Here is a 26,852-nt window from a genome sequence, read left to right as displayed (position 1 = left end):
TCGTCCTAAACTGCACACTCCAGTTTGTCGTCGTTGGCCAAAGTGGAAAAGTTTCACCGCGACAACGCTTTCGAATCTCGATCCAGACTTTTCCTGACAAATAATTCATCCCGAGCTCATGAACGCAATCGTCCCGGGTATACGCACGTTCGGTGTCGAACCAATTAGAAAGTCAAACAGATGTCAACAGGTCCGGTCTTAGACACTTGTGCGATTGAGAAAACAGCATCGAGAAATTACCATCCCACGGATATCCTCCCCAGCCTCAGTGCGATCCCCCTCCCATCTCACCCGACCTTGCCATTCGGAATTAAAAACCAATCGATGAAAGTTTGTTTAATCTTGCAACGGCGTACAGAAACCGACGGTGGTCGTTTGCAGTCGTGAGTGGAAATCACAGGGTGGCCCCGCGGGCACGTTTCCGGAGCTCCAGTTTCTTAATCATGCCCGTTGTCACACATGATAAATTGTTATCTGCTGCTTGCAGGGAAGCGGTTCCATTTCCGGCCCCTCGGTGAAAACCTTTCTATCGTTAACGAGTGCTGCTTTCCTATAAAATGATTTCTAATTGAAGTCTCCGCTTTTGGAAAGCACTTTCGCTAACACTCACTCTTTCCCTGTCGTAAAAGTGTCACAGATTTTGCTTTCAATTTTATCAATGTAATATTTAGCTGGTAGCCAATATCTTATCACCTTGTGTCCGGTCGCCATTAGCCCATCGCGTCGTGCATTTAATTGAAGATGGCGTTACCCTAACCTCGTTTCTCAACTTTGTATTTTTAATCGTGAAGGTGTTGATATTGATAAACCCGTTTCCAACGTGTCAAACAATGGATAATGCGGAGTAAGTGTGTGTGACAAAAATAGTTGTGAACACTAAAATAAAGCACTATCCAAGAAGCGGCTTGGAAATCGTTTGTGTTCAGTGAATCTATCAAGTATAGACAATGCAATCGCGAGTGAAGTTGACCCTGCTGGTCATCCTGTGGATTGCGGCAGTGTTGCCTTACCACCCGGCATGCGCTACGTCCGATTCCGGCCTTCCCGACTTCGAAATGGACGACGGAAAGGACGAGGCGGACGACTACTACTACGTGAACGATGGTAGCGATCAGCAGATGCAACCGTCGCATAAGATCATCAGCTACGCGAAGCCACCACCACCGCCACCGGAACCGGCAGAGGCGGTGGCACCGGACCACCAGCCCCAGGACACGCTGGAACCGTTCTTGATGGAAGACGACGACACCAGCTTCGAGGTGATGGACGACGTTGAGTTCGTCGAACAAGGTACTATGGACTTCCAGCGGAAGGCTGAGCGCATGAAGCGCATCATGCTGAAGGCGTTCGCCAACCGAGAGTTCCAGCGAAAGTTCGGCGAGGTGCTGCCGCTGCTGAAGGTGATGTCCAAAACGCAGAAGTCTACGCTGGCTGCACTCATTACGGCGCAGGTGAACTCGCGCGAAGGCCACACACTGACGCTGGAGCAGGTTAGTAGATACTTTCTTAAAATTCGTAGTCAATGCAAGAGGATCAAGTCTTAAGTGGAGGCATTTAATAGATCTGGGTTAACCTAATTGAAAAATATTGACGATCATTTTAATCGTTCAAAACATCGTTTCAACCAACTTCATCCCGCAAGCGAAATCATATATTGTACCGCTCTTATCATCCTGTTTTCACCTTCACTCGTTTCTTCAACTTAGAAACCGTCGAAGGAAGCAAACAAAAACTGTTCAACGTATGTGCCATAGAAACGAGACCTTCATTCTTATTTGGCTTTGACACTTTTTCGATACTTGCCATATAATCCTTATCATGTGTCTATATCAAACTACATTGGGATCTGTGACAGCCGAGCGATTACGTTGGTAGGACATCAGCCGCGGTACGAAAGGGTCATCTACGTACTCAAAGGGAAATAGTTGAGTAAGCTCTAAATAAGGCATAACCGAAGACGGACGTTACGCCAACAACGAGATAAAATACAGCCATCTTGAACCAAAACCGCTGACTGCCAACAACACTTATGATGACAGCAATGTGGGGTTTTTATCAAAGGTTGATTTATATTCCATAAACGAGTTGATATCTCTTGATTTCCTTGATTGATACGTACCTAACAGTATGCGAGCTCCAATAATTCCAATTACTATTGTGCGTCCAATTAATGACCCAAAACGAATCATGTGGATAGAAGAAAAGTGTAATTCCTGAAATCATATGTTTGCAATCAGAAAACCCAAATTTCAGTTAGGATTATAAGTGTTTCAATGTATCTTACATGTTTTGTACTATCCAATAATTGATGCCTGTATACTTTTCTCTCACACCTAAAAGCAGCAAATTTGTTTGAGGCTTAGTTGAAGTTTTTTATTCCTTATCACACTTCCCTTCGGCTATGGAAACAGCAAATGATTAGATCAAGGCCCGATTGGATTCTTAAGCTCGATCAATAAATTGTGGATAATCGATACCGATATCTCTCGTTTCCCAGAAACTAACCCAAGATGCTAGGAAATTTGATAAGGTTTATCAAGTGAGGCTTTAATTCCTACAATGTAACGTTCCATTTTTGTCACTAGCATAGACTAAAAGGCAATTGGATACAGCATGTGATCGGTTGAGGCTCGCATTTAGTTGGCTTACGCCTATCAACTGAAACACTGCATTCCACCAACGATGGCCAAGTGTGTTGCATTTGTGCTGGCTCTGTTAGTTGCCGGTGGTTTAGGACAAACTCCCACCACGCTTCGGAACACGGTGCCGGGGGAGTTTCCATCGGTGGTCGTGATAACAACTCCTACACCCCGTCTGTATTGCCTCGGAACCGTGTTAAACGAGTACCACGTGCTTACCGCAGCGCCGTGCGTGCTGACCAACGACAATATGCGCATCTTCCCACCCCGTCTGGTGCATGTGATTGGTGGCGATTTGACCATCATGCCGGTCGGAATCCACCGTCAAACGCGTGCTGTCGAGCATATTTTCGTACACGAAAACTATCGACCGCACACCAATGAGAATAGCTTCGCTGTTATCCGTGTAAGTATCGTGGTGCTATTGCCTTCTTGAAAGCGTTAGTAATTAGATCCGCCATATCTGTAGCTAGCAGAACCGTTCGACCTGCCGAGCAACGTCATCGAGGAGGTGGAGATACAGACGCGAATCCTACCGGACGGCCATCCGTGTGACGTGGTCAGGTGGTTCCGTCCGGGAGGCACAGGAGAACCCACTTCGGTGCCACGGCAACAGGCTTTCAACGTCAACATCCGCAACCGTGATGTCTGCATCTCTCGTCGCCCTTGGGAACTTACCATACGGGAGGATCTGCTCTGCATGGAGCTGACCGTCGCCAACATAAACACCATTGAAGGCGATCTCATGTTTTGCGATGGTCGATTAGCGGCCATATTATCCTTTGTATGGTTCAGAACTGTTGGTGATGTGGAAACCATGCATATAGCGGCCACACAACCTCGATTCCACAGCCACTGGATCAACCAGCAGCTCAATCGCACCCAACCTATGCCGGAAGGATGGAATCCAGTGGAGTTTTAAGCTTGACTGAATGATAAAATAAGCAATGCTAATAACAATATAATAACAATTTATGCCGACAATTAACTGTGTGAGATTTTTCACAGAAACACAGTTCCACAGTTGAAAAAGTTTTGCAAACATTCATGATAGTATCACAATAAATGTTAGGTAACAGCAAACGATGCGTTAGAAACCATCGAAGGAACCTAACAAAAGGATTAAACACTTTTTGTCTGCTTATAATCCTTATTATTTGTCTCAAACTATAATCAACCTACCGTGGGGTTCCGTGACAACTGAGCGGTAACACCCGTTAGAAAATTGACCCAAGAGCTTCAAGGCGCTCCCTAAAGTCTGGTATGCTCTGAATGGACAGGTATGAACGAAGACGGAGAAAGAGATAAAATACAATCACCTTGAACCAAAATCGCAGTATTAGTGGCGTAAATTTGGGGTCTTTTATCAAAGATCGATTTATAATCCACTTCTCCTCCATACACCATTCTCCCTCGAAGACTGCTAGGTCATTGGCGTCTTCCGTGAGCAGAGTCCAGGATTCATGTCCATAGAGAACGACTGGTCCACAATTCGTGCATGGGAGAAGCCATGTGGATCTCAGTAGGTTGTTGAGCCCATAATAGACACGATTCCCCTGAACAATGCGCCTCCGGATTTCGCAGCTTACGTCGTGGTCCGGAGCTACCACAGTGCCGAGGCATCAAAACTCCGCTACTACCTCAAGTTCGTCGCCATCCACAGATACACTGTTCCCCAGCCTGGCTCTGTCACTGTCAGAGCCATCGACGAGCAGGTAGTTTGTTTTCGTCGCATTGATCATTTATCCAATCCTTGCGGCCTCGCGTTTCAGTCGGGTGTACGCCTTGCAAACCATCCTAGTGTTCCACCCCATGGTGTCGATGTCGACTCCAAAACCGAGGAATTAGAGAGAGCGGGTGAAAATCGAAGTCCGCGCTCCTCATGACACCTTCCAGAGCGATGTTGATTAGAAAGCAGGAGAGTCTATCACCTTCCCTCAGACCCCGGTGAGGTGCCAACGGAAGATCTACACTTCTGGAGGATCTGCAGTAGAGTGAAGATCTGGTCGATGGTGGAATCACCTCCAACAAACCCAGGTTGGTAGATTCCGACGAAATCTGTAACAATGGGCGCGAGTCTGCAGAAGAGTTTCTGAGGTAGGATTTTTTAGGCAACATTGAGGACTCAGCGATGGCTTGAAAGTTAGCATAATCCATTCTTGTACAATGAGTGGATGACATTCACTTTCCAGTCTTTAGGTATCCTTTCCTACTCCCAGATTTTCACAATTAGCTGGTGCATGCTGACTCCGTTGAAGTAGCACCTGCACTATTCACCAGTTGTTCATCAGACTCCTCGAAGTGGCGCTTCTTACTCTCGAAGATTCGGGTTTGCGGTGCCCTCAGTCGTTTGTAGTGTTCCACATTCTGACGGGTTTCAAGCTGCAGCATTCGGCCGCATGCGGCGTTCTTATCGGATAGTACCCGCCTGCACCCGTTATCGAACCACTCATTCCTCTGGTTTCGTGGCTTAGGGCCTGGTGTCTGCTCGGCTGTGCTGTTGATGATGTTGTATCGCTCCACCATACGCCAGTGGTCATTGAGGCAACAGCAGGTGTCCTACAGTTCCATGTACCGAGCTTCCAATTCCAAGTAAACAGAGAAAAAGGACTACGTTTACGTCGCGTAAGGTCTGGCACGATTGATCCAAATCGATTCTTCATTATGCTATCTTTTCGTTGCAATGATACAGAGGGTGACTTGCAAGGCCTCTCCCTCGCCTCCTATCTCGTCAGTGGAAAAACGCATCCTAGCCGTTTTACGTCCCGTAGAACACCAGGAGAGAATATAAAGCTGCTCCTAACATGGGCAGCAAACGCTGGTCTGAGTCACTCCTAACATGGAGAACAGACGCTCCTGCATGGACATGCTAACAAGCAGCAGTCCATTCCTCCACTCAATTCAGCCCATACGCCCAAGAGGATGAATTTCCTCGTATACCCAAGCTTGGATATTTAGGCGACAAGTTCGAATTCGAATTTTATTTTTCATTCACACTTCAAACCAGCAAATTAAATGCAGGCTTATTTGAAGTTTGTAATTCCACACCGCGGGGGTCCGCGACAGCCGTGCGGTAGCGCCGGTTAGAAAATCGGTCCATGAGCGCCGGGGCTCACCACCTCGACGGCGTGGGTTCGAATCCCAACCGAGACCGGACCCTCCCCCTGTACGAGAGGACTGACTATCCACGTACACATAGGGTAAAAAGTCTCGTAAGCCCTTGAAGGGCAGGCATGACCAAGAGGTCGTTACGCCAAGAAGAAGAAGAATTCCACACCGCGGCTAATGCTCTCTTCTCCCACGGCTAATGCTTCACATGTAAACAGCAAATGATTAGATCAAGACACGATTGAATTTCTAAGCTCGATGATAAACACATATGGATAATCGATACCGATATCTCTAGTTTCCGAAAAACTACCGCTAGGTGCTAGGGAATTTGATAATATTTATCTAATTAGGATATAATCCTCACAATGTAACGTTCCTTTTTTGTCACTGGACACGGACCAAGAGACAGTTGCATAGCGTTTTAGTTATCCTACACCTGTCAACCGAAACACTACGTTCCACCAACGATGGCCAAGTGTGTTGCATTTGTGCTGGCTCTGTTAGTTGTCGGTGGTTTGGGACAAACTCCCACCACCTTGCGGGACACCGTGCCGGGGGAGTTTCCATCGGTGGTCGTGATAACAACTCCTACACCCCGTCGGTATTGCCTCGGAACCGTGTTAAACGAGTACCACGTGCTTACCGCAGCGCCGTGCGTGCTGACCAACGACAATATGCGCATCTTCCCACCCCGTCTGGTGCATGTGATTGGTGGCGATTTGACCATCATGCCGGTCGGAATCCACCGTCAAACGCGTGCTGTCGAGCATATTTTCGTACACGAAAACTATCGACCGCACACCAATGAGAATAGCTTCGCTGTTATCCGTGTAAGTATCGTGGTGCTATTGCCTTCTTGAAAGCGTTAGTAATTAGATCCGCCACATCTGCAGCTAGCAGAACCGTTCGACCTGCCGAGCAACGTTATCGAGGAGGTGGAGATACAGACGCGAATCCTACCGGACGGCCATCCGTGTGACGTGGTCAGGTGGTTCCGTCCGGGAGGCACAGGAGAACCCACTTCGGTGCCACGGCAACAGGCTTTCAACGTCAACATCCGCAACCGTGATGTCTGCATCTCTCGTCGCCCTTGGGAACTTACCATACGGGAGGATCTGCTCTGCATGGAACTGAGCGCCGCCGGCTTTGCCACCACTGTAGGCGATCTCATGTTTTGCGATGGTCGATTAGCGGCAATATTATCCTTCAGATGGAACTCCAGCCAAATCCCCCATATAGCGGCCACACAACCTCGATTCCACAGCCACTGGATCAACCAGCAGCTCAACAGAACGCAACCTATGCCGGAAGGATGGAATCCAGTGGAGTTTTAGGCTTCACTGAACGATAAAAGAAATCAATTCGAATAACAATCTAACGACGAAGTAGTATGAGTGATCGCAATGGCTTAGTTGAAATAGTTTTGAAAACATTCATGATAGTATCAAAATAAACGTTCGGTATCAGCAAACGATGTGTAAGAACCTTTCCCAACTCAACTTTTCCTGGATTTAGAAGAATACAAATTCAATCCATCTTGTTATTAATACTTTAAGCTCTACGGTCTACGGAAAGCATACTACTCCGCTATGATTTGGGTTGATTCAGTTCAGATGTAGCGCACCGCGTTGAGCTTACCCCAATACGTTCCTAGTGGGTTGTGTGGAATAGATGAAATTCATGACCGGCTTTATCTAGTCCTTCACAGCGCTTAGTCAAGGTGGATGGAGCTATACCTATCTGCAGATACCGTATCTAAGATTAACCGCTAATCCCTCGGTCCGATTCCGATAAAATCGACCGTCAAACGGGTGCAGGTGATGTCGCGTTTAGGTTCCTGCCCTGAGCGAAGGTTCATAAGCTTGGTGTCGATCGAGTGAAGCACACTGGGCACGACTAGTAGTGGTGAACAATGGCAAAGTTTTGTGCATTAACGTTTCTGCTTGTCTGCGTCGCGGGAAGCTTGGCTCAAGTTCCTGACACAGTGCGCGATGCCTTCCCGGGTGAGTTTCCCTCGGTGGTTGTCGTGAAAACACCCGAAGAGGAACGCTTTTGTCTCGGCGAAGTGATTGACGCTACGCATATCCTGACGTCGGCGTTCTGCGTGCTGAATGCGGAGCGCACACGCGTATTCCCCGCCCGTCTGGTGCGTGTCTTTGGCGGTGATATATCCACCAGGGAGATCGCCCTAACGCGCCAGACCCGCGTCGCACAGCACATCTTCGTGCACGAGAACTACCGGTCGCACGCGTTCGAGAACAATCTGGCGGTGATTCGGGTAAGATGAGGAACATTTGGTGCTCCTACCGGGTGACTCACCGTGTCCTGACTCCCTCTTCATTGGACCGGTTTCGGTATTTTTTCGCAGCTCGCTGAACCGTTCCATCTGCCCAGTAACGCCATCGAGCCGGCAGTGATTCGCATGCGGATCGTACCGGACAATCACGCATGTTACGCGTTGAACTGGGTCCGGCCGGAAATTGGAGTAACCGTTACCTTCACACCACGTCTTCAGGCGGTGCCAGTGACGATCCGAAACCGAGATTTGTGCAATACAGACCGTCTCATCGAACCGAACGTGCGCGAGGACAACCTGTGCATGCAGCAGAGCAACACGTTCATAACGCTTCAGGGTGACCCGCTGTTCTGCGATGGCCAACTGACGGCGATCCATTCGTGGCGATGGGATTTGACACAACAGACACCGATTGTATCCAACCTGGTGTCGACGCAAGTGCGGTTCCACATGCACTGGATCCACCAGCAGCTCAACCGCACCCAGCCCATGCCACCAGGATGGAACCCAGTGGAGTTTTAATTCTTATCGACTATCCAGCTCACTTAGCTGAATTCTAGAGTTCCCAAATAAATGAGCGTGTTTCGTTCGAAAATCTGTCGATTTTGATCATCAAGAACCCTAGCTATGAGAAAGATGCTGACTCACAAACTGATTCTGAAGAGTGGTTCCTATTCGATCGGAACTATAGAAGCTTCTTCTAGCATGAACCACCAGAAGTCGTAAGTTCATGTTTAGAATCTGGAACTTCGTTAATGAGTTACCGTTTCTACTCCTGGGAGATGATAAGTCAAATTTCAGTTAGGGAAGATAGGCCATTTAAAAAAAAATCATAGCGCACTCCACGCAACAACAAAGTATACCATAATCTTTTTACACTTTGATCTTTCAGAAATGTGAACAACTGTACATCATCGTTTGTTTTAGCACATTGAACTTCGGAAAGAAAAAACTTAACCTTCAGTCGAATTGTGGAACTGATCGTGTTTACGTTTTATTGACATTCGATAGCGTCAGCACTCTTGAAAACCCTCCTTACAGTGGCTGCGGAGGAACCCAGCCCGGTGGCGGGTTGTCCGTGCGCGTGAACTGCTGCTGGATCCACTGGGCGTACTGTCGCACGTCCATGTAGACGCCAGGTTGGTTAGCGACACCGCAGCCCATTCCGAACGCCAGCACACCGGTCAACCGTCCGTTGCAGTACAGTCCACCACCCATGTTGCCTAGGCACACCGCGTTCGGGTTCTGGGCGAGCGCACCGGCACAGACCATGGTCTGCTGGACGCGATTGTTGTGCACGTTGGCGGCATTACACTGGGCCGTCGTCAGGAGCGGCTGCGTGATGACGTACTGAGCCGGGCGGACGGCGGCCGTCACCTGATTGGCGGTGGCACCCCAGCCTGCGAACTCACACTGCGTGTTGTCGGGCAGCAGCCGCTCGTTCATCAGCGCCGGCTCGATCGTGTTGTGGAACTCCGAGAACGGCAGATCGACGCGCAGCACCGCCAGGTTGTTGCCGTCCGTCAGCCGGTTGTAGTTCGGGTGCACGTAGCTCCGGGAGACGTTACGCACCTCGCGCCGAATCGTCGGCTGCACGATGTTGATGTCACCGGCAATCACCCGCAGCCAGAACGGGTTGATCATGGCGAACGTGGTCGGATTCATGACGCAGCTGGCCGCCGTCAGCACGTGCTGCCGGTTCACCACCGTGCCCATGCAGTTCTGCGCGATGTACGGCGTCTCGATGATGACCGCCGACGGGAACTGGCCCGGGACGGTTAGCGCACCACCCGTCACACGAGGTCCGCCATCCGGAGCGGCCTGGGCTACCGCCAACAGGACACCGATAAGTACTAACTTCTGCATTTCGCTCTCTTCGCTCAAGTCCGAAGCCTACGAGTGCTGGACGTCAACTGAACACAACCTGTAGCTACCCTTGTTTAAGCAAGCTCCCACGACATTAACGAGTGAGGTGTGGTATCCTCCTACAGAACGGAAGAAAAAGACCACGGACTAAACAATGGTAAAAGATTATCTTATCTCGACCTGCCGGAGCCTATGCGCTACCTGATGTTCACTCCCATGCGTGAGTCAGGACTGCGGCATGATAACAGGGAACCTAATCCACTTTACCACCCTCGGGAGGCCTATAGAAAAAAAGAGGCAGGATACCCCCCTCTTGAATACTCTCCATCTAAAGCCAACGTTGGCTTTTACAGCGGACAACCCTGACAGTTCCTATCAGTGTTTGGAAGGTGTTCATCCACATCGCACGAAATGAGAGGAACCGCGTTTGTTGTGCTGGCTTTTGGTAAGGCATCGAACCAAGGGCATACGACCAAATCCTCCTAAATTTAGTTTAACTAATTTCGAACTTCGCTCGACCTACTCTGCATCCGCCCTAGCCCTCGCTTGCAGTGCCCTGGTTAGTGGGCAAAGGTACGCGGAGTTGGAGGAGGAGTTTGGCTACGAACCGTTCCAGCCATTCATTGCCGGCGGCACCAATGCCGTCAACGGTCAGTTCCCGTCGCTCGTCGCCGTCGGACTACCGGCACCCCCGAACAATGCCTTCTGCGGGGGAGTCATCCTGAACGAGAACCACGTCCTCACCTCCGCCCGGTGCGTTCTGACGACAACGAACACACTGCTCTTCCCCAACCAGGTCACCATCCTGTCCGGCGCGTTGCAGCTCAACTTCGGAGCACCACGAATCGGGATCACCGCCATCTACGTGCACCCACAGTACAACCCGTTCACGTTCGAGCACAACGTGGCCGTCCTCCGCACGAGCTCGAACTTCTTCGTACCGATTGTGCCCGTACCGGGCCTGGACTTTGCCACGTTCTACGAGGAGATCCCGTTCGACGGGCAGGCCTGTCAGGTGGCCGGCTGGAACAACGCGACCGCCACGCCCGTGCAGCAGTTCATCGCCGCGCCCATCCTCAACCGGGACACGTGCAACGGACTTGCGGTGCACCTCGGCAACATCCGGGAGACGCAGGTGTGCGCCGGTGGAACCAACGCCGGGCCGGGCGTGTGCGCTAGCAACCTCGGCACGGGTCTGTTCTGCGAAGGCCGGCTGGCCGGTATTCTGTCGACAGGACTGGGCTGCGGACAGGCAAACCAACCGGGTGTGTACGCCCAGATCCGTTACTATCTGCCCTGGATTCGGGAGCAGTTCTCGCGCCAGGACATTCCGCTCGGTGGCAGCATGCCGATACCGACGATGTAAGATAGATCTTCCGGAAAATAAAGCTAACACAAGGAGAGATTTCGATAACTAACACATACTGCCTACGTTCGTGTGAAAGAAATAGTGGTTATGATTAACTTCAGGATATAGTGAGTTCAAATAAACTAGGAAAACATGGATGGATAACTTTGCCGACTTCAACTCAATATATCAAGTCGCAACTTGTACGATCTACCCCTGGTATTGGATCTTTGGGATCGTATCAAATGTTGGAATAGCTATTCAAAGAAGTTCAACAAGGTTTTAGATAGTTCAACTTGGATTAATAAATGCTGTGTAGTAGTCTCCTCGGAGTCTACAAATCTGGACCAAGTAACAGGTACTTAGACCAAGATACTGGCACTTAACATTGGGAGTAATTCGAAAACTAAACGCAAAATAGTACATGGAAGGAATTAGGTCTTTATTGGTGCAAAAGAAGCCTGTGTATCACTCAGATGTCCCTTACAACTGGGCTGGAGTCCAGCCGGCGGGCAGTCCCTGCGTTTGGTTCAGCTGCCGCTCGATCCAGTCGTTGTAGAAGCGCACCTGCGTGAAGACTGGCGGGTTGTTGGCCACACCGCAGTTGATACCAAACGAGAGCGTGCCTACTAGCGCCCGGTCGCAGTAGAGCCCAGTGCCGGCGTTGCCAGCGCACGGAGCCGCATTGTTCGATGCGGCCGTGTTCCCAGCGCACAGCTGGCTCTCCAGGACGCGTCCGGCGTGCATGGTTCCCTGGTTGCACAGCTCGCGATCGTTGACCGTCATCGGCAGGAAGCGCTGCAGCACGTTGACCGGTGCGTTGACCGTTGCCGCCGACGCACCCCAGCCCGCCATCTGACAGTTAGCCCCGTTCCGCACGATCCGGCGCGTCCGGTTAGCCATATTAATAGTGTTCGAGGGAAGATCGTACGGGCGGTCGAGCCTCAGCACGGCCACATCGTGCTCGAGCGTAAGGACGTTGAACTGCGGGTGCACGAAGATCTGCGAGACGCGGCGCGTCTGACGGCGTGCTCCAACCGGTGCCAGAGCAATGTCTCCGGCCCGTACCTCGATCCAGTACGGGTCCAGCAGGCGTCGGTTGGCGTTGAACACACACTGGGCGGCCGTCAGGACGTGCTGCCGGTCAACGACGGCGCCTCCACAATGCAGATTGTGGCTGGTGTTGATCGAAACCGCCGACGGAAACTGTCCCCACGGTGCGTTCGTACCACCGATGAGTCGTGGCGCGCGCTCATCCTCACTCTCGGCCCGGATGCACGGGATGGCTGTGTAGAAAAGGCGAACACAGACAACGTAAACAACTACCTTGCGGCAAACCAACCGAGTACCTACCGACGGCCAAACAAACAACAAACACTGTCCACTGCATTGCTTCCGAAGGTACAATCGATACTAAACGACCGAACGGGGCGCGTTTATCCTTCAACCAAAGACACCGAGACCTCTTATCAGGTCGAACGATCCATCCCCGCTGATAAACGCCGGTTTGATCGATGCACGGCGTCGGTGCGACATCTAAGGGCGGAAATCGGATCAGCCCGTCAGCCACCAATACCGCAAGTTCGTTCCTAATCGCATCAGTTAATCTTCCCCCCATTACGAAACAGCTTTTCGGTGGGTGGATTGCAATTGTTTTTTGTATCCCGAAGGACACAGGGAAGGGAAGAAAATGGCACTGATTTGTGGCTCAGATTGATTGCGAAACTCGCACAACCCCTCGGGAGGTGCGATAAGATAGCCCAGGGTGACTGACAATGGTAGAAGGGACAGATAAGATTTCCGCCGGAACGAGTTTTTGGGGGATGAGGTGGCCGCTTTCATTGATTAAATAAGCCACACCGCCACTCACACACAATTATGCCATTTCGCAACGGTCATAAATCAGATGTTGTTGCCTGATGTGGCCTGCAACCGGTAAATACTTGATTGCTCTTCATCGATCAACGAGCGACGCTAATATTTTTAATTAGTACAATTTGAACGATTTACGATATAGTTATGTATGATGGATGCTACGTGATTTTGACGAAATCATTATATGTGAGCCTTAATGCCACAGTCACTTAACCTGCAAATTCCAGTTGACCATCACCCTCTGTTTTATGCAAATAAGATTCTCACAAAGGCAAACATAAAAATGGAAGAATTTAAAAGTGACGAGAAAAATATTGAATACTGAATATAGAAATTCCGTAACCTTGATCTCATTTGTGCCAATGCGATTGTAGTTCGATTTCCTTTTTGTTGTCTAGCCTAAATTGAAATAAAGGCTGTAATCTTGTGATTGTTTAAGCATGTACTTTTCCTTGTTTTTCCATAAACTGTTACATTAAAAAAAACAGAAAATTTTCATTGTTCCACACTTCTTATTTTTGCTGAATTCAGTTATTGAAAACAAAACATGATTTTACTGCTTCACACATGCCTCGTATGCATACCGATAGGGTAGCTTCAATGTATTTACTATCTGTTTAGCACAATTTACATTTAGCACATTCACGATCTTCATTGCTTTATCAGCTGAACGAACACTTGGTATGATTCAAATAAATCTTATCAATTCGTTTGTGCAGTTATACAAATACTGAACCAAATGGGCAGACAATAACTGACCAAACCCCAGCATCGATAGACGTTGACACAAACTGCCAAAATTAGACATTCACCTCCGACCACCTGTGGCTATATATGCTCATTTGCAATTCAATTGTGGTTCGTTGTAGGTGGCGATAAAGGAAAAACAAGAATGAAACCCCACCCATTAAAGTGATCCGAACCGCGACGTTGATACAGGCTCTGCTTTTCGGTGGATTCACAACATCCAAAATGGGGAAGAGGAAGAGAAACGACATCCTCACGTTTCCCGTGAACGAGGCGCGAGTAGAATTTATTTCTTGGAAATAGGCAACAACGGAAAAATAATGGGTCATTATGGGGCTGGCGAGAAGTTGTTATGGCACTTGTGGCCGTGTGTGTTGCAAATAAAACCAACGCAACGGTAAACGGCACGATTAGCCGAGGCCGAGCTGTAAAGGGAAGAGGAGATGAAGTCAATTTTCGAGCCAGTTCGCTTACGAATCGATCTAATGCCGTTGATTGGAGTAATTTCCCGGAGTAGCACCTCCATTTGGTAGCCTACATTCTGCTCGCTTTCGGTAGAACCTTTCATGGAGCTTCGGGGATAGAAATTGGGTCAGTGCGATTACTAACGCGGCTTTCGCCTTCCGGTTTCCATTCTTCCGTTTCGTGTTTGCAGGTCAAGTCGATGTTTGGCAACCGGCCCGAGCTGATTCTACCCCTCGTGTACGATATCGCCAACATGATCCGGACCGTGGCGAAGAAGGAGAGCCTTCTGTTCGAACAGCAGCAGCAGCAACACCATCTGGAGCTCCCCGGTGAAGACGAAGGTCCGCAGGAAGATGAAGGCGTCCTCTCCAACCATCTGCTACGGCGAAGCTTTAGCATCCGCTCGGAACCGCACGGATTTCGTAGGCATGAGACGCCGGTCGCTTCCAACCTTCAGGACGGTCGGCTGATGGTGGATATGTCGGATGAGGCCCAGGTACGCCCGATCGAAGCCAACAGCTCCGAGTCGAGCAGGGCGGCCCGCAACGAGCCCGTGCCGTTCTTCGAGAAGCTCGTCCAAGCGCTGCCCCGATTCAACATCCAGCGTACGCACGACAAGTCCGACGACCGCATGACGTACCACGAGCGGAAGCTCAACATGACCGCCTTCAACGCGTCCGCCAGCCAAAGGGACCAGCTGGCGATGGCTTCCGACGGGCCGATCCCCGTGACGCTGCCCAAGGTGTCCCCCAAGCAGAACGCACCCGTCTCCCCGGCACCGATCGCAACGACCACCGCCCTCAGTCCAACAACGGCCGAACCTAAGCTGACGCTCGAGCAAATCGAGGACCTTGCGTTCGCCGGCCTGAACGGCACGGAAGTGGACGCTGTCAACGCTGTTGGAGCGGTCCACGGGAATGCATCCTCCACCGGGGGTCCCGTGGCGGAGATGCTGATCGGAAATCGGCAACGGCCTCAGGGAATGCACGCGCTGCTACCGAGTGAAAACTGCGAGCACTTCTCCGGAGGTGTTTGCATCCGGGTCGCCAACTATCCCATGTGAGTAGCCTTACCCATCCCAGTTCGAAGCCGAGAAACTTGATGAAGGCGTTGTAAGACAATCGCGTAATTGGAGAAAGTCCTATCGCTCGGCGAAACTCCTAGAGTTTGAGCTGAACCGAGGTATCAAGTGTAGATCAGCTGCTATCCTCAAAGCCCACCGTGGACTACCTTCCTTGAGACGCATGTTCTGAGACGCTCGGTAAAGTCGAGCAGTTTCGCACATAGCGTCGACTTGATCGACCGGAAACGTGACGATCAGATGTTTTTGCCGTTGCGGCTCATGCGTAACCGGCACTGATTGATCTCGGTCGGTACGCATCGGACGCAAGATTGTTCGCCCGATTGTTTACGAACGCATGAACGCACCTTTTTTTCTCTTATGCTTGCGTGAACGTATTGCGCAAACACACTATCGGAGGTACTCGCCGTGCAACGTTGTTTGGGGTGGTAGTTTTTCTCATGCACGAGACGAAATCGGTTCCATCTCCCATCGGTATGGACGCACATAACCCGAGCAGTAAGCCGTTCGATGGCATATGTTTGCGATAAATCACCGGGCATTTTAAACCTGGGCCATTTCCCCGACGATGACAGATCATTTCCAGACCGGCATGAACCGACCGGATGCTTATTAATCCAATCGACTTTCTCCGACATTGGATGAGATGGTTCTCCTGCGACCGGAACAGAGCAGTTCCGTTCCGGCTGGGGATAACTGGCTCCCAGGGGCTGATTGATCGGTCCAGTAATGAATCACTTATCTGTAGATCATCATACAGCGTCGAGAGACAAGCACAGGCTTTGTAATTGCATTAGGTGAAACCTTAGATGTACAATGATTAGATCAGGTGATTGCTGGTCACGTTTTCTACCGGCATTCTGGACGTCATAGTTTTCGTATTAGCATAGTCGCAAGCTGGAAAACCCCGTCGCGTCATTCCAACTACAGTTCGCGTCGAAAGGAATATGTGGGATTTTTATCTCTAATATTATATAAATTAGAGAAAATATTATATAAATTAGAGGTGAATATTATTCACCCTTTTGATCTCTGTTCAAAGGGGATAAGAAAAGGTTTCTCGACGGACAGAATATGGAAAATGAAACGGGCAACATATCTGTCGCTTTGAGCTTTACGATTAAAATACATCCTTTAAATCTGTGAAATCAATGTCCCTTATTAATTTGTTAGGATATTTATTTATTTATTTCCTAATTGCATGGCACACGCAGGGGCCTCAGCAATGCTTAATACTATGCTTAAATATCACCGAACACGTAACAAAAGCGACAATACTAAACATTTGCAAAAAGACACATCGATTTAAAGACGGCTGACGATACATGGAGGTCAAAAAACTGCGAGAAGGTATTGAAAGCTGAGCACATGGAGGTAAATGGGTCGTTGGCGCCCCTGACCGTTCTCGCTAGATCTAGTTTTAAGAGGTTGTGGCGGGGACGAAGTGCATGGTCCGGAGTATAAAAATTAATTCTAGCTAGTAAATATGGATATAAATAGGTTAGAGGATGAAACAATCCTTTCTAAATTGTTTCTAATTCTAATTTCGAAATTGTTAGGTTATGAATAGGTTAAGAGATGAAAATCCCTTATTCGTTTGTTAGGAACGCTTATTTCGATATTATTTGTTTCTTCCTTTATTCATTTGTTAGGAATAAATTCTCTCGTGAATACATGTGTTGCATTGAACATTTGATAAACCTGAAGGGAGAGTCGTAAGACGAACAGCAAAAGAAAATACAATTTTTAAATAACTCTAATTTGTTATGGAAATTGTAGTCTTATAGCACAGTTTGGAAAACAACTGCATTTATTTAAAACTTGGAAAATCACCCTCGAGTCTTCAACACAGTAGGACTGCATTATGATTTTCATTCTATTTGATTGACATATAAAATTGCATGTAAGCATGCAGAGCACATTCTGCACATTTTATTTCAAATAATTTGTAAAATTCGAGCAACGCTTGTAGTCGTTGTCGATCATCACACCGCTCGGTATCGGCTGAAATGTTTCCGAGCCGTTTTATTTTATCGCAACACGCAAGATAACCTTCCAACATTAATACCACGTTAATGTACCGGTGCCATTCTTGCAAGCGTCTTATCACGTTCGCGGGACGTGTTATCGTATAGTTTATATTTTACGGGAATTTGTTTAAGAATTTAGGAAATGAAATTCCCAGAAAATGTCCCACAAACAGTAGCAACAGCGTGCTCTTAAACTGACCGAACATTGATCGAACGCACCACGGCAAGAAAATAATCGAGAGCCGTTGGAGCGATTTGCCTGAATCGCCCATTTCCGATACTTTCACGCAAAGCATACATAGAAATTCATCATGGCTATCATGCGTTTGTGTGGAGCGTGAAAAAAACATGCGGAATTGCGGCCGCTCGTGAGTGGGAAAACTATTCCAAGCGGCCTGGCGAACGGTAGAAACGCTGTCCGCGGCATTTAAATATTGAAACACTGAAACAACACGCGGTGTGTGTTTATGCGAGCCACGGCTGTTTTACATCTCTCTGCAGATAATGTTCAGAGCAGAGGTGGAAAACTGCTGAAAAAAGCTGCCAACTACGGCAGAAGCAGCAACAACGGACACGCCCTGCCAAGTGTTGATTAATTGCAGCACGGTTTAGCCCTTGTTGCAACGTCCGGCACGAGCTCGGGTGTTAATGATCGATCAAATGTGGTACGTTTTAATTTGTGTACTGATTTTACAACTCCGTCGATATCTCCGACGGTTTCAATTTTCCTCGGGTCTGTTACATCGATCAATAAACTTTAGTGCCTCCGGCTGCACCGGGATTGAATTGGAGGGAGGATTGGTTTTCACTTGTTATTCGGGGGAAGACATTTTTTCGGTTTGGGAAATGTAGCATCTCGGTGAGACTATTTTTCTACTCGTTGTTGTCCACCCGCTTCTTGGCTGTTTAATAAATTGGGCTACCAACGAAAGAAAAGGCCACTTTCCCGCCATCCAACATCAACTTTCACCCGTTTCGATTTTCGCATACGCATATGCCCTCTGACGCTCTGTTTTCCGTTCCTTTCCCCGTTTTTTTCCCGCCCCGTAATCATTCTGGCAGGTCCGAGATCATGTACAGCATCACGCGCCACCGGCACGCGATCGGGGCCCTGCTGGCCGAGTACATCGACAAGGCGAGCGCCCAGGACAGGACCGCTTACGAACCGGACGAGATCGAGCAGGGCATCAACACGAAGCTGAGGTGAGAAAAGTGCCAACTTTCGACCGAGGGGGGCCCGCTTTCTAAGTTTTTTTTTTGTGTTTCCTTCCTTCCCGTCCCGCGTTGCGCTGCGTGCAGAAAGCGAGAGGATGACCCGTCCAAGTCGGGCGGCAGCATGTGCCCGAGCATCATCCGGTACGCGCGACCCCAGAAGGCCCGCTCGGCGACGGGCGAGTGGAAGTACATCGTCAACACCGGCGAGCACACGCAGACGCTCCGACTCGAGAAGTGCAGGTGGGTGAAGTGCGAAACGTGGAGTCGGTGTCGGTGTCGTGTAACGTTTGCGTTTTTTTTTCGTTTTTTGCATCCTCTTCAGCACTCCGCAAGACTCGTGCACCTACCTGACGGACAACTTCCGGTCGCGGTGCGTGCAGATATACAACTACCATCGGCTGCTGAGCTGGGACGCGGCCCGCGGACTGCATGTCGACATCTTCAAGGTGCCCACCTGCTGCTCGTGCCACATCGATGGCTACCGGGAGACGTTCCCGCCGCTCACCAGCTACAACGACTTCAAGTCCAAGATCCACGAGGACCCGCACGAGTCGGCGTCGACGTTGATCCGAGCGAATACGCCGCACCATCACCAGCACCATGGCGCGAACCATCACGGCCACTACTCGACGCTTCAGTTCGATCAGGTCGACGACGACGAGCCGGACGACAACATCGCCTACCAGTTCTCCAACGGGTTCCAGCGCGTTAAGCCCCCCAAGTACGAGAGTGCGCTGCATCTCCCAGCGGCCGTACCACCACCTCCGGCACCCTCGAAGACTCGCTTCGAGCGACCACCTGCCAAGCATCCGGCGGGTCCGGCGAAACCGAAGCATCCGCACTTCATCCCACCGCCCACGCTTGACACGTACCTAAGCCCTCCGCCGAACGATCTCGCCTACGGCATCCCCTTCAAGCGCAGCGGCCCGCACTACAATCCGACGGAAAATGCGCTGAAGCGGGCGGGCAACGTTGGTGGAGGCAATCGGCGTCCGCTGCGGAAAACGCTCCCCGGCGTCCACTCGTCACTCGACCAGAACATCGCCGAGACGGATTCGCGCATCAATCAGGTCGCCGTACTGCCACCCAAGCTGACCGACCAGCTTTCCCAGACGCAGGCACAGACCATCATCGATCGGCATCGGCGGCGGCAGCAAACGACACCACAGACGCCACTCACCACCATGCAGCAGCAGCAGTACATCTACCGGGTATCGCACCAGCAGGTAACGCCCGCCCTGGCCACCATCATCCCCACGGTGCCACTGTCCACCGTTCCCGAGCCCCAGCCACCGCAGAGCACGATCAGCACGAGCACAACGACGGCGGCGGCGACCAACGGCCATCAGCGCATCAACTACAACTACCACCCGATCATCGACTTCTTCGAGGAGGCGCGCGAGGAGCAGGAGGAGGACGAGCAGACGATCGGTGACTCCACGCAGGAGCAGATCGATCGGATCGGGCTCAACAGCCACACGTCGCTGAACAGCTGGAAACCCGTCATCAACGGGAGGACCACGCGGTTTCACTAGCGCGCACAGTACGATCAGCGCCTAGCGCGTATGCAACACGCACGACGTGAGCTTGCGAAGCTTCGCTATGGCGGCTAAAAATGCACTCAGAGGATGAAAAGTTGGTTCACTCAAGCCATTTCAAGACCTCACGTCAATTTTCTACGTGAGCAGAGAATACTCATACAGTTATTTGAACAACACAATAAGCTCCGTAAACTTAGAGAAATTCGTCAGAAAGTTTTCATTGCCGATTTAATTGTAGGTAGCTACAAAATGTCTGCCAAGTAAACTTCCGGAAAGTGCAGCTCGGCCGCGCATAATGTAAACGGCCCTTGCAAGCTTGACCAACAGAGACACGGTTAAAACTAAACCCACTAGATTATGTCAATGCTGAAGAAATGACACTGAATCGGGACTTTACCTTTTTTGTTTCAATTTGGCCAATTTCCGGTAAGCCAAATGTTGTTCCAACCTATTGTTTGTTGTATCGCTCCTGTATACCACATCATCTGCCAGAGAGGAATCGAAACACCAACCGGAAATCTTGCAAATCGAACGCAGCAACACTCGATTTCAGACTAGCGAATAGAATAATTTATACTAATTGTAGTGCCTAAGTAAGTGTAGCTTTTAGTTTTGCGGTCCATTATGAGGTAAGCGCATAGACCAGAGAAGGTGAACGGTAAACGAGCGAGTGAGAAAGATCGTCCAATACTGAGGATCGATTTCCTAACGAAATTGATGTACCTAGCTAATGTACCGGATTATGCTGAACGATTTGCCAATCTGCACAAGAAACTGTACATACTTTGACTTCCCTTTCGTCAGACAGGCGGACGAAGTAGTGTAGCCAATGGTTTAATAAACAGTTTCGCTGTGATTCCAAAAAGTCTGTGTTTTCTTTATACATTGCACATTTTATAATTAAGGGGGGTGTACATATATTTTTCAAGTTTACTAATTAGTAATAACTAAAATAGGAAGTATTTGAAAATCTTATCAAATATAGTCTTCACTTTGAAGTAACGTGTCTTTTGAAAACCTTTTAAAATACACATTTGTTTATCTAAATCTAAATAAATCAAAACTAGATCTTATCTATGTATAAACGATTTTGTATAAGAAAAATGGCTCTACCCGACGATCAGTTGCATCTATTTTCATTATTTTTATGCAACAATACGTATTAGCAAATTTTGCGATGTACATAATGATCGTGAAAAAAGCGTAGCCGTCTCAAACAGTTAAAATTTAGTTCAAACAACCAAGAAATTTTCACATTACCTAGGGTAAGTGCTCCTATAGTGGTGCTAGTGGTTGTAGTGGAGTGGTTGTAGTGGAACAAAATTGCAGCTCTACGACGAAATAAATACAATTGAGATGTTTGTTCTTCTATGAAATGTTCTTTAATCTTCTGCGGAGTGTTCAAAAGATAAACCTTCTCATTCCGTAATAAATTAAGGCTCCAAAATTAATATTTCCCGAACAGATTGTACTAATATGTTGGATTTCTGAAGAATTTATCAGGTACAAGCTGACCCAACGAACTTCGCCTCGTCCAATATTAATAATTCTAAAATTCCAGTAATGTTTTTATTTTCAATTCGATTAATCAATTCATATGAGAGCAATGATCCAGTCGCTGCTGCAAGTTGGAATCATGTATCTTATGTTTTTTTTTGCTTGCTGTACTCCTGACTCAAGATTTCTTGGTGAATTCCTTAACCATTCTTCAAATAAACTAAATATTGAAATAAAAAACAAAACCTGTGGAATGCACAACAACGTATCGGCTCATTTGATACTTATTTCATCTCCTTCAATACCAAAAACCGCCATATTCCTTCCGGCGATGTACTTGCAAGCTTGTTTGATAGATTTCCCCGAACTTAAATACTTAATATTCATATGTGTTTAGCATGCGTTACACAATAAAGGCCAATATGATATGAAGTTGGTGTTTTCGAAAATAATGCACATGGAGAGCTTTTAGAAAATTCATCGGACAAAACATACTAACGAAGTGGGATTGTAAAGTCCGCAGGCTCAATGCACCATTGGATCAAAAATGTTCGCCTTCGGAATGAATCTTGTTCACCTTCCATAGAAAAATGTGTACGTGCAACAAAGCTCTTTTTTGCCACTCAACAAAATACATTCAACACCTATCAAAACCAAATACACGTGATCTAGGCGATCGCTTGTTGATTAACCGAGATGAAATAATTCGATTATCTGTGAATTCGGACTCGGTGAATTTTAATCGCTGGGTAAGGAAGAAAAAATCATCCCAAAACTTTGTTACGGTTGACCAAGTGGTTTCTTAGTTTTAGTTTTAAATCGTATATTTGATTTGATTGTATGGGAAATTTTCCGACTTTTCCTTAGGGAATTTAAAAGTTTTCTTTACTTCGAACCTTCAGTGAATAAAAACGAACAAATACCGATTACATTATCAAGATTGGCACAGCCGATTTCGAGTTTCAGCGTTAAAAACAAACACTCATTTTTTTAAGTTTCCATTTTTGTATGGTAAAAATCCTTTATCAAGTTTTCTGGTTTTCTGGCTTTTCCTGGGGAATTTTCTAACTTTTCATTGTTTTTATTGGGATAAAAGAAACAAATCATCAGAAAACTTTGTAGAGATGAGCTCAACCGTTTTTTAGTTTTCGTTAGAGAAGGTAAATTTTAGTTGTTAATATAAAAAAAGCCATTTTTACCGGATTTTAGAATTTTACGGCTTTTCCTTGGGAATTTTGACGTTCTCCTTTTTCCTAAACCTTCCTTGGGTAAAAAGGAACAAACCATACGAAGCCGTCATCAAGATTGGTCCAGCCGATTTTGAGTTTTAGCATCACGAACATACAAACATCCATTTTTATAGATCTAGAGAAGAAGAGATGCCATGATTTCCTTAAGGCTATGAATCGCTGCAAAATGCATTGGTATTTGACCAAGACAATGCATTGGCTTATGAGTATTTTGGCTATTCATTTTTAAATATGCTTCAAAAATAAGTCACAGCCTATATAGCCTTTTTTCGTTAATTTTAAATATTTTACGGTTAAAATACATTACATTACTAAGTGCACCACTATTGGTACCGTTACCCTAGCTGAAAATAGAGATGAAAAGTGACGAAGTGAAAAGAAGTTTTAAATGATTTCTTTATCCAACTAAAATATTCAATAATATGATTTTACTGAAACGTTAAAATATGTTGCAAATGCATACATTGGCAAAGGAAGGGGAAGACTGCCTCACAATATAAAGAGTGAGTCAACGGCTACAAGCTGTACACTAACCTTCCCTGGTGCTCCTCTCGAGAACAGCAGCCTTCACCTTGTACTCGACCATAGCGGAAGAGACATTGGACGGGCATTGGAAACATAAAGCATAACCATCCCTCCGGAACTCCCCATCTGCTGATTGCCCGATGTCGCAATGTGCGGCTCTCCCAGGTGTCAATTCAATGCCGCCGCCTTGGATGGGTGCGTAGCAATTCATTCATCCGCAGGCCGGCCGATCCGAAGCCGACCGATTAGTGTCATCCATGGGCAAGGTCTCGGTACCGCCAATATCGTCGAGGTGACCGACAGGGGTGCACCAAACGGCCACGCTCGAACCCGATTGCTCCGATAGTTTGGCAAACGCTCGGCCACGGCTGACCTAGTAAGGGTAGAGGAGGTATTGCTTTTTTCCGCTGTTGTTTAGCTGTGCACATTATTTTTTCACCCACACATCGGGCGAATCTGCATCGCACACCCGGGAACGAGCGCTGGTGAACGGACGATCGTGATTGAAATAAATTAACCATGCATCACATCACCTTGGCGATGGAAAGCGGTGACCGATCGGTATTACGATTACGAACAGAGTGGACCTCGACATTCTGCCGATGACCACCGAAGGATAAAATTATGGAAGGTTCTGATAATAATATGCTACCGATTACTCGTGAGATTTATTGAGACGGATCAATATCAGAGCGCATGTGCATCCAATAAATCAAAATCACACAATGAATCACTGGAAACACCATCAATCAGTGTGTTATTGCATATTAAAATAATTTCCCTATCGCGTTCAAATGATCGAGGGCACAATCATAAGCCGGCAAAACCTCGTGACCAACAGGCAGCGGTAATGGTTGGGTCCGTTTCTAATACTAACCTAAATTTGCCTGTCCCATTGCCTTTCTGCTATGCTTATCACAGTAACGTTGCACCACATTGCAGTACAGAACAGTCCCGAAAACCACCAAAACCTCCACCACAAATGCAAACCCAATCAAGCGAATAGCGGAACCATCGGCAGTCCCCTTCGATGGGCGTTACGTAATTCCACCCCGTTTGTACTGTAATCAGTCCGCAGGGAAAATCGTGTGACTGTTTTGTTTACAGAACAACAGGACGTAATGACAAATCGCAACGTGCATATTATCTAATAAACTGCTAATTTGTCAAATCACTTCTGATTCGTCTCGCCGACGGGAAGGGTTGCGTGATCGATTTAGTGGCCAAATGGAAATATATGGTTGAAGTATTTGTTGAATGCATTGAGGGTTTGTCGTTGGAAAAATGAGCTTCGTAGCATTTTTCTTATGATAAACAAAAGTAAAAACTAGTTTTCCAAATTATAAAACCTACAAAACATGAAATGTATTTTGTTTCGCTAAACAATAACAAATGTAGTGAACTGAAAAGATAAACGAGCAAAAACAAAATTGTATTTTATTTGGTTAAACAATGAAACTTCCCATTTGAGTATTAGTGAACTGAAGATGTTAGTTTAACAAGAAACTAAGTTTCATGAAATTTTGCTAATTGAAATGTGGCTGGACTCATTTCAGTATTTTCCAACAAATTAAATTTGCAACTTGAATGTTATTTAAATAAATTAACATAATATGACTTTAAACCATCGAAGAAGAGCTGAAAGGTATAAAACAGCTCAAAGCATAAACAAAATTTAACACCTGTTGGCAATTTAAATAACAGTAGGGTTACAAATCGGCCAGCTATCCGAGCAAATGCTTTAGTTATGGTTTTTTACAGTGTACAAACACTACTTCCTGCTCGCGGGGTGGCAGGTTGCTTGTTTTAACACATTTCTCCCTTTTCGGCACTGCCGACTGTTTAACTACCGAACTTTCCTCCAACGATGTCACGTCAACCGTGTGACCAACCCGTTCGTTGTTTTTTTCTACATTCCACCAGATGCGCTCACGCGTCATGACAATTTACTAATTACACCCAATTGTTTGGTGATCAACTGTTTGATGAACTTTCTTCGAGCGTTTGGCACACCCCGAAGTGCCGTGCAGTGCTGGTAGGGCATGGGTGTGTTTTTGTATGTTCCAAACAAAATTGAGCTCTCATTAAACGATTGAGCGAAACCGTGCACGATCGTATCGGACTTCTTCCGTTTACCTTTGCGTTGTTAAAGATGCTGAGGACATGGTGGTGTGCGGTCTAGGAAGCTGCAGTTCGGTAAATTATCTGCCATCAAATAAATCGATCGTTTATGTAACGCGAATAGTTTTTTTGTTGTTGCATTTTTATTGCAAAACAAACAATTTTGATGGTTCACATGTTTCAACACATGTTTGCAATATTATGAAGTAATATTACGAAAACACGTGTAATATTAAACGCAATAAAACATCCATCTAAGTTTTCCCAAAAGTTACATGGTAAGTAAGCGGCTCCAAGCAACGACCGAATTTAGATCCATAATAATTTAGTACATCTAGTTTATCAAACGAACCTGGATCAACTCGTCCCAAGAGCGTTGCGCCGGAAATGGTTCCGATTTTCCGCAGCGTTAGCAGCAAATGTTCCTTCGACGCGTGCCGTTGTCTCACGAGGCACCCTTTTGCAACGTCACGCAAAACATTCTCCCCTCTCCCAGTGACTTCCTCATCCTGGGAAATCGGTTGCGATCGTAGCACCAGGCAGGTGTCACGAAAGATTCGAAAGATGTTTCCACGCTTCCAACCGGCCCGATTCTCTTCACAGGGCTTTTCCTGCAAGGTGACGTTGAGCTGACACAACCACCGATCGGTGCGTTCCCAAAAATCGATTGTCAGCTGGTGAGGGTTTTCTGCCGAACCGGAGAAATACGCGTCTATTTTTCCGCACTGTCGAAGGTTGCTGTGCACCGCTGCTTGCTTCCGTAGCAACCGATCAAGTAGTTTTCGATTTTCACACTCGACCAGGCGTGCCGAGCGCGTTCGTGCTTCGGAATTGAGACTTTGGTGGACACGGTAGCTGTAGTTGACGTTCAGGAAACCCTGATGAGGACAATAAAAATAAATTAATTTTCACTCAAACAACGTTTTTGGTTTCTAGCAAGAACGTACTCGACTCCGGCAGATTTGATTAATTTTCTTCAGCAACTCCCGATTTTCGCACGCCACCGTCCGCAACCGTTCGATGTCACCGACCAATTTTCCCGTTTTGAGCACGTGTTCCACGTGTAACAAAGGGGCGCTGGTGTCCACACGAGGACGTGGGCTTGGTGCCATTTTGTGCGCAATTTGGTAAACAGTTTCGATGGCTTTGCTTTAACAAATGAAACTTAAACAGATTGCTTCGATGGGTTTCCTATTCGATGTAATTTTTCTATTTACAACAAGCACCCTTGAATGGTTTTGTAAG

General features: G+C 47.5%; 7 protein-coding genes across 7 annotated transcripts; 4 read left to right on the top strand and 3 right to left on the bottom strand.

The window, feature by feature from the left end:
• The first annotated feature begins 947 nt into the window (after nucleotides 1–947).
• Nucleotides 948–20,208, top strand: LOC131283840 (neurotrophin 1). Its single transcript, XM_058312799.1, has 5 exons — nucleotides 948–1,490; nucleotides 14,538–15,406; nucleotides 18,521–18,661; nucleotides 18,758–18,913; nucleotides 18,996–20,208. Exons 1-5 carry the CDS (start codon nucleotides 948–950, stop codon nucleotides 20,206–20,208), a joined length of 2,922 nt encoding a protein of 973 aa, XP_058168782.1.
• Nucleotides 2,683–3,561, top strand: LOC131283889 (chymotrypsin-C-like). Its single transcript, XM_058312802.1, has 2 exons — nucleotides 2,683–3,045; nucleotides 3,109–3,561. Exons 1-2 carry the CDS (start codon nucleotides 2,683–2,685, stop codon nucleotides 3,559–3,561), a joined length of 816 nt encoding a protein of 271 aa, XP_058168785.1.
• On the top strand, nucleotides 6,218–7,084 carry LOC131283921 (chymotrypsin-C-like). Its single transcript, XM_058312805.1, has 2 exons — nucleotides 6,218–6,580; nucleotides 6,644–7,084. Exons 1-2 carry the CDS (start codon nucleotides 6,218–6,220, stop codon nucleotides 7,082–7,084), a joined length of 804 nt encoding a protein of 267 aa, XP_058168788.1.
• On the top strand, nucleotides 7,663–8,568 carry LOC131283905 (chymotrypsin-C-like). Its single transcript, XM_058312803.1, has 2 exons — nucleotides 7,663–8,028; nucleotides 8,119–8,568. Exons 1-2 carry the CDS (start codon nucleotides 7,663–7,665, stop codon nucleotides 8,566–8,568), a joined length of 816 nt encoding a protein of 271 aa, XP_058168786.1.
• Nucleotides 9,082–9,912, bottom strand: LOC131283873 (anionic trypsin-2-like). Its single transcript, XM_058312801.1, has one exon. It carries the CDS (start codon nucleotides 9,910–9,912, stop codon nucleotides 9,082–9,084), a length of 831 nt encoding a protein of 276 aa, XP_058168784.1.
• On the bottom strand, nucleotides 11,744–12,650 carry LOC131283856 (trypsin I-P38-like). Its single transcript, XM_058312800.1, has 2 exons — nucleotides 12,614–12,650; nucleotides 11,744–12,546 (listed from the first exon to the last, which is right to left on the bottom strand). Exons 1-2 carry the CDS (start codon nucleotides 12,648–12,650, stop codon nucleotides 11,744–11,746), a joined length of 840 nt encoding a protein of 279 aa, XP_058168783.1.
• A 5,653-nt stretch (nucleotides 20,209–25,861) lies between the features above and the next one.
• LOC131294586 (uncharacterized) lies at nucleotides 25,862–26,719 on the bottom strand. The gene is made up of 2 exons (XM_058322631.1): nucleotides 26,555–26,719; nucleotides 25,862–26,485 (listed from the first exon to the last, which is right to left on the bottom strand). The coding sequence occupies exons 1-2, from the start codon at nucleotides 26,717–26,719 to the stop codon at nucleotides 25,862–25,864; spliced, it is 789 nt and encodes a 262-aa protein (XP_058178614.1).
• Between the last annotated feature and the right edge of the window lie 133 nt (nucleotides 26,720–26,852).

This window comes from Anopheles ziemanni, chromosome 2 (genome assembly GCF_943734765.1).
Source record: "Anopheles ziemanni chromosome 2, idAnoZiCoDA_A2_x.2, whole genome shotgun sequence".
NCBI lineage: Eukaryota > Metazoa > Arthropoda > Insecta > Diptera > Culicidae > Anopheles > Anopheles ziemanni.
Note: the sequence above shows the minus strand (reverse complement) of the source record. Positions and strands in the feature narration are given on the sequence as shown.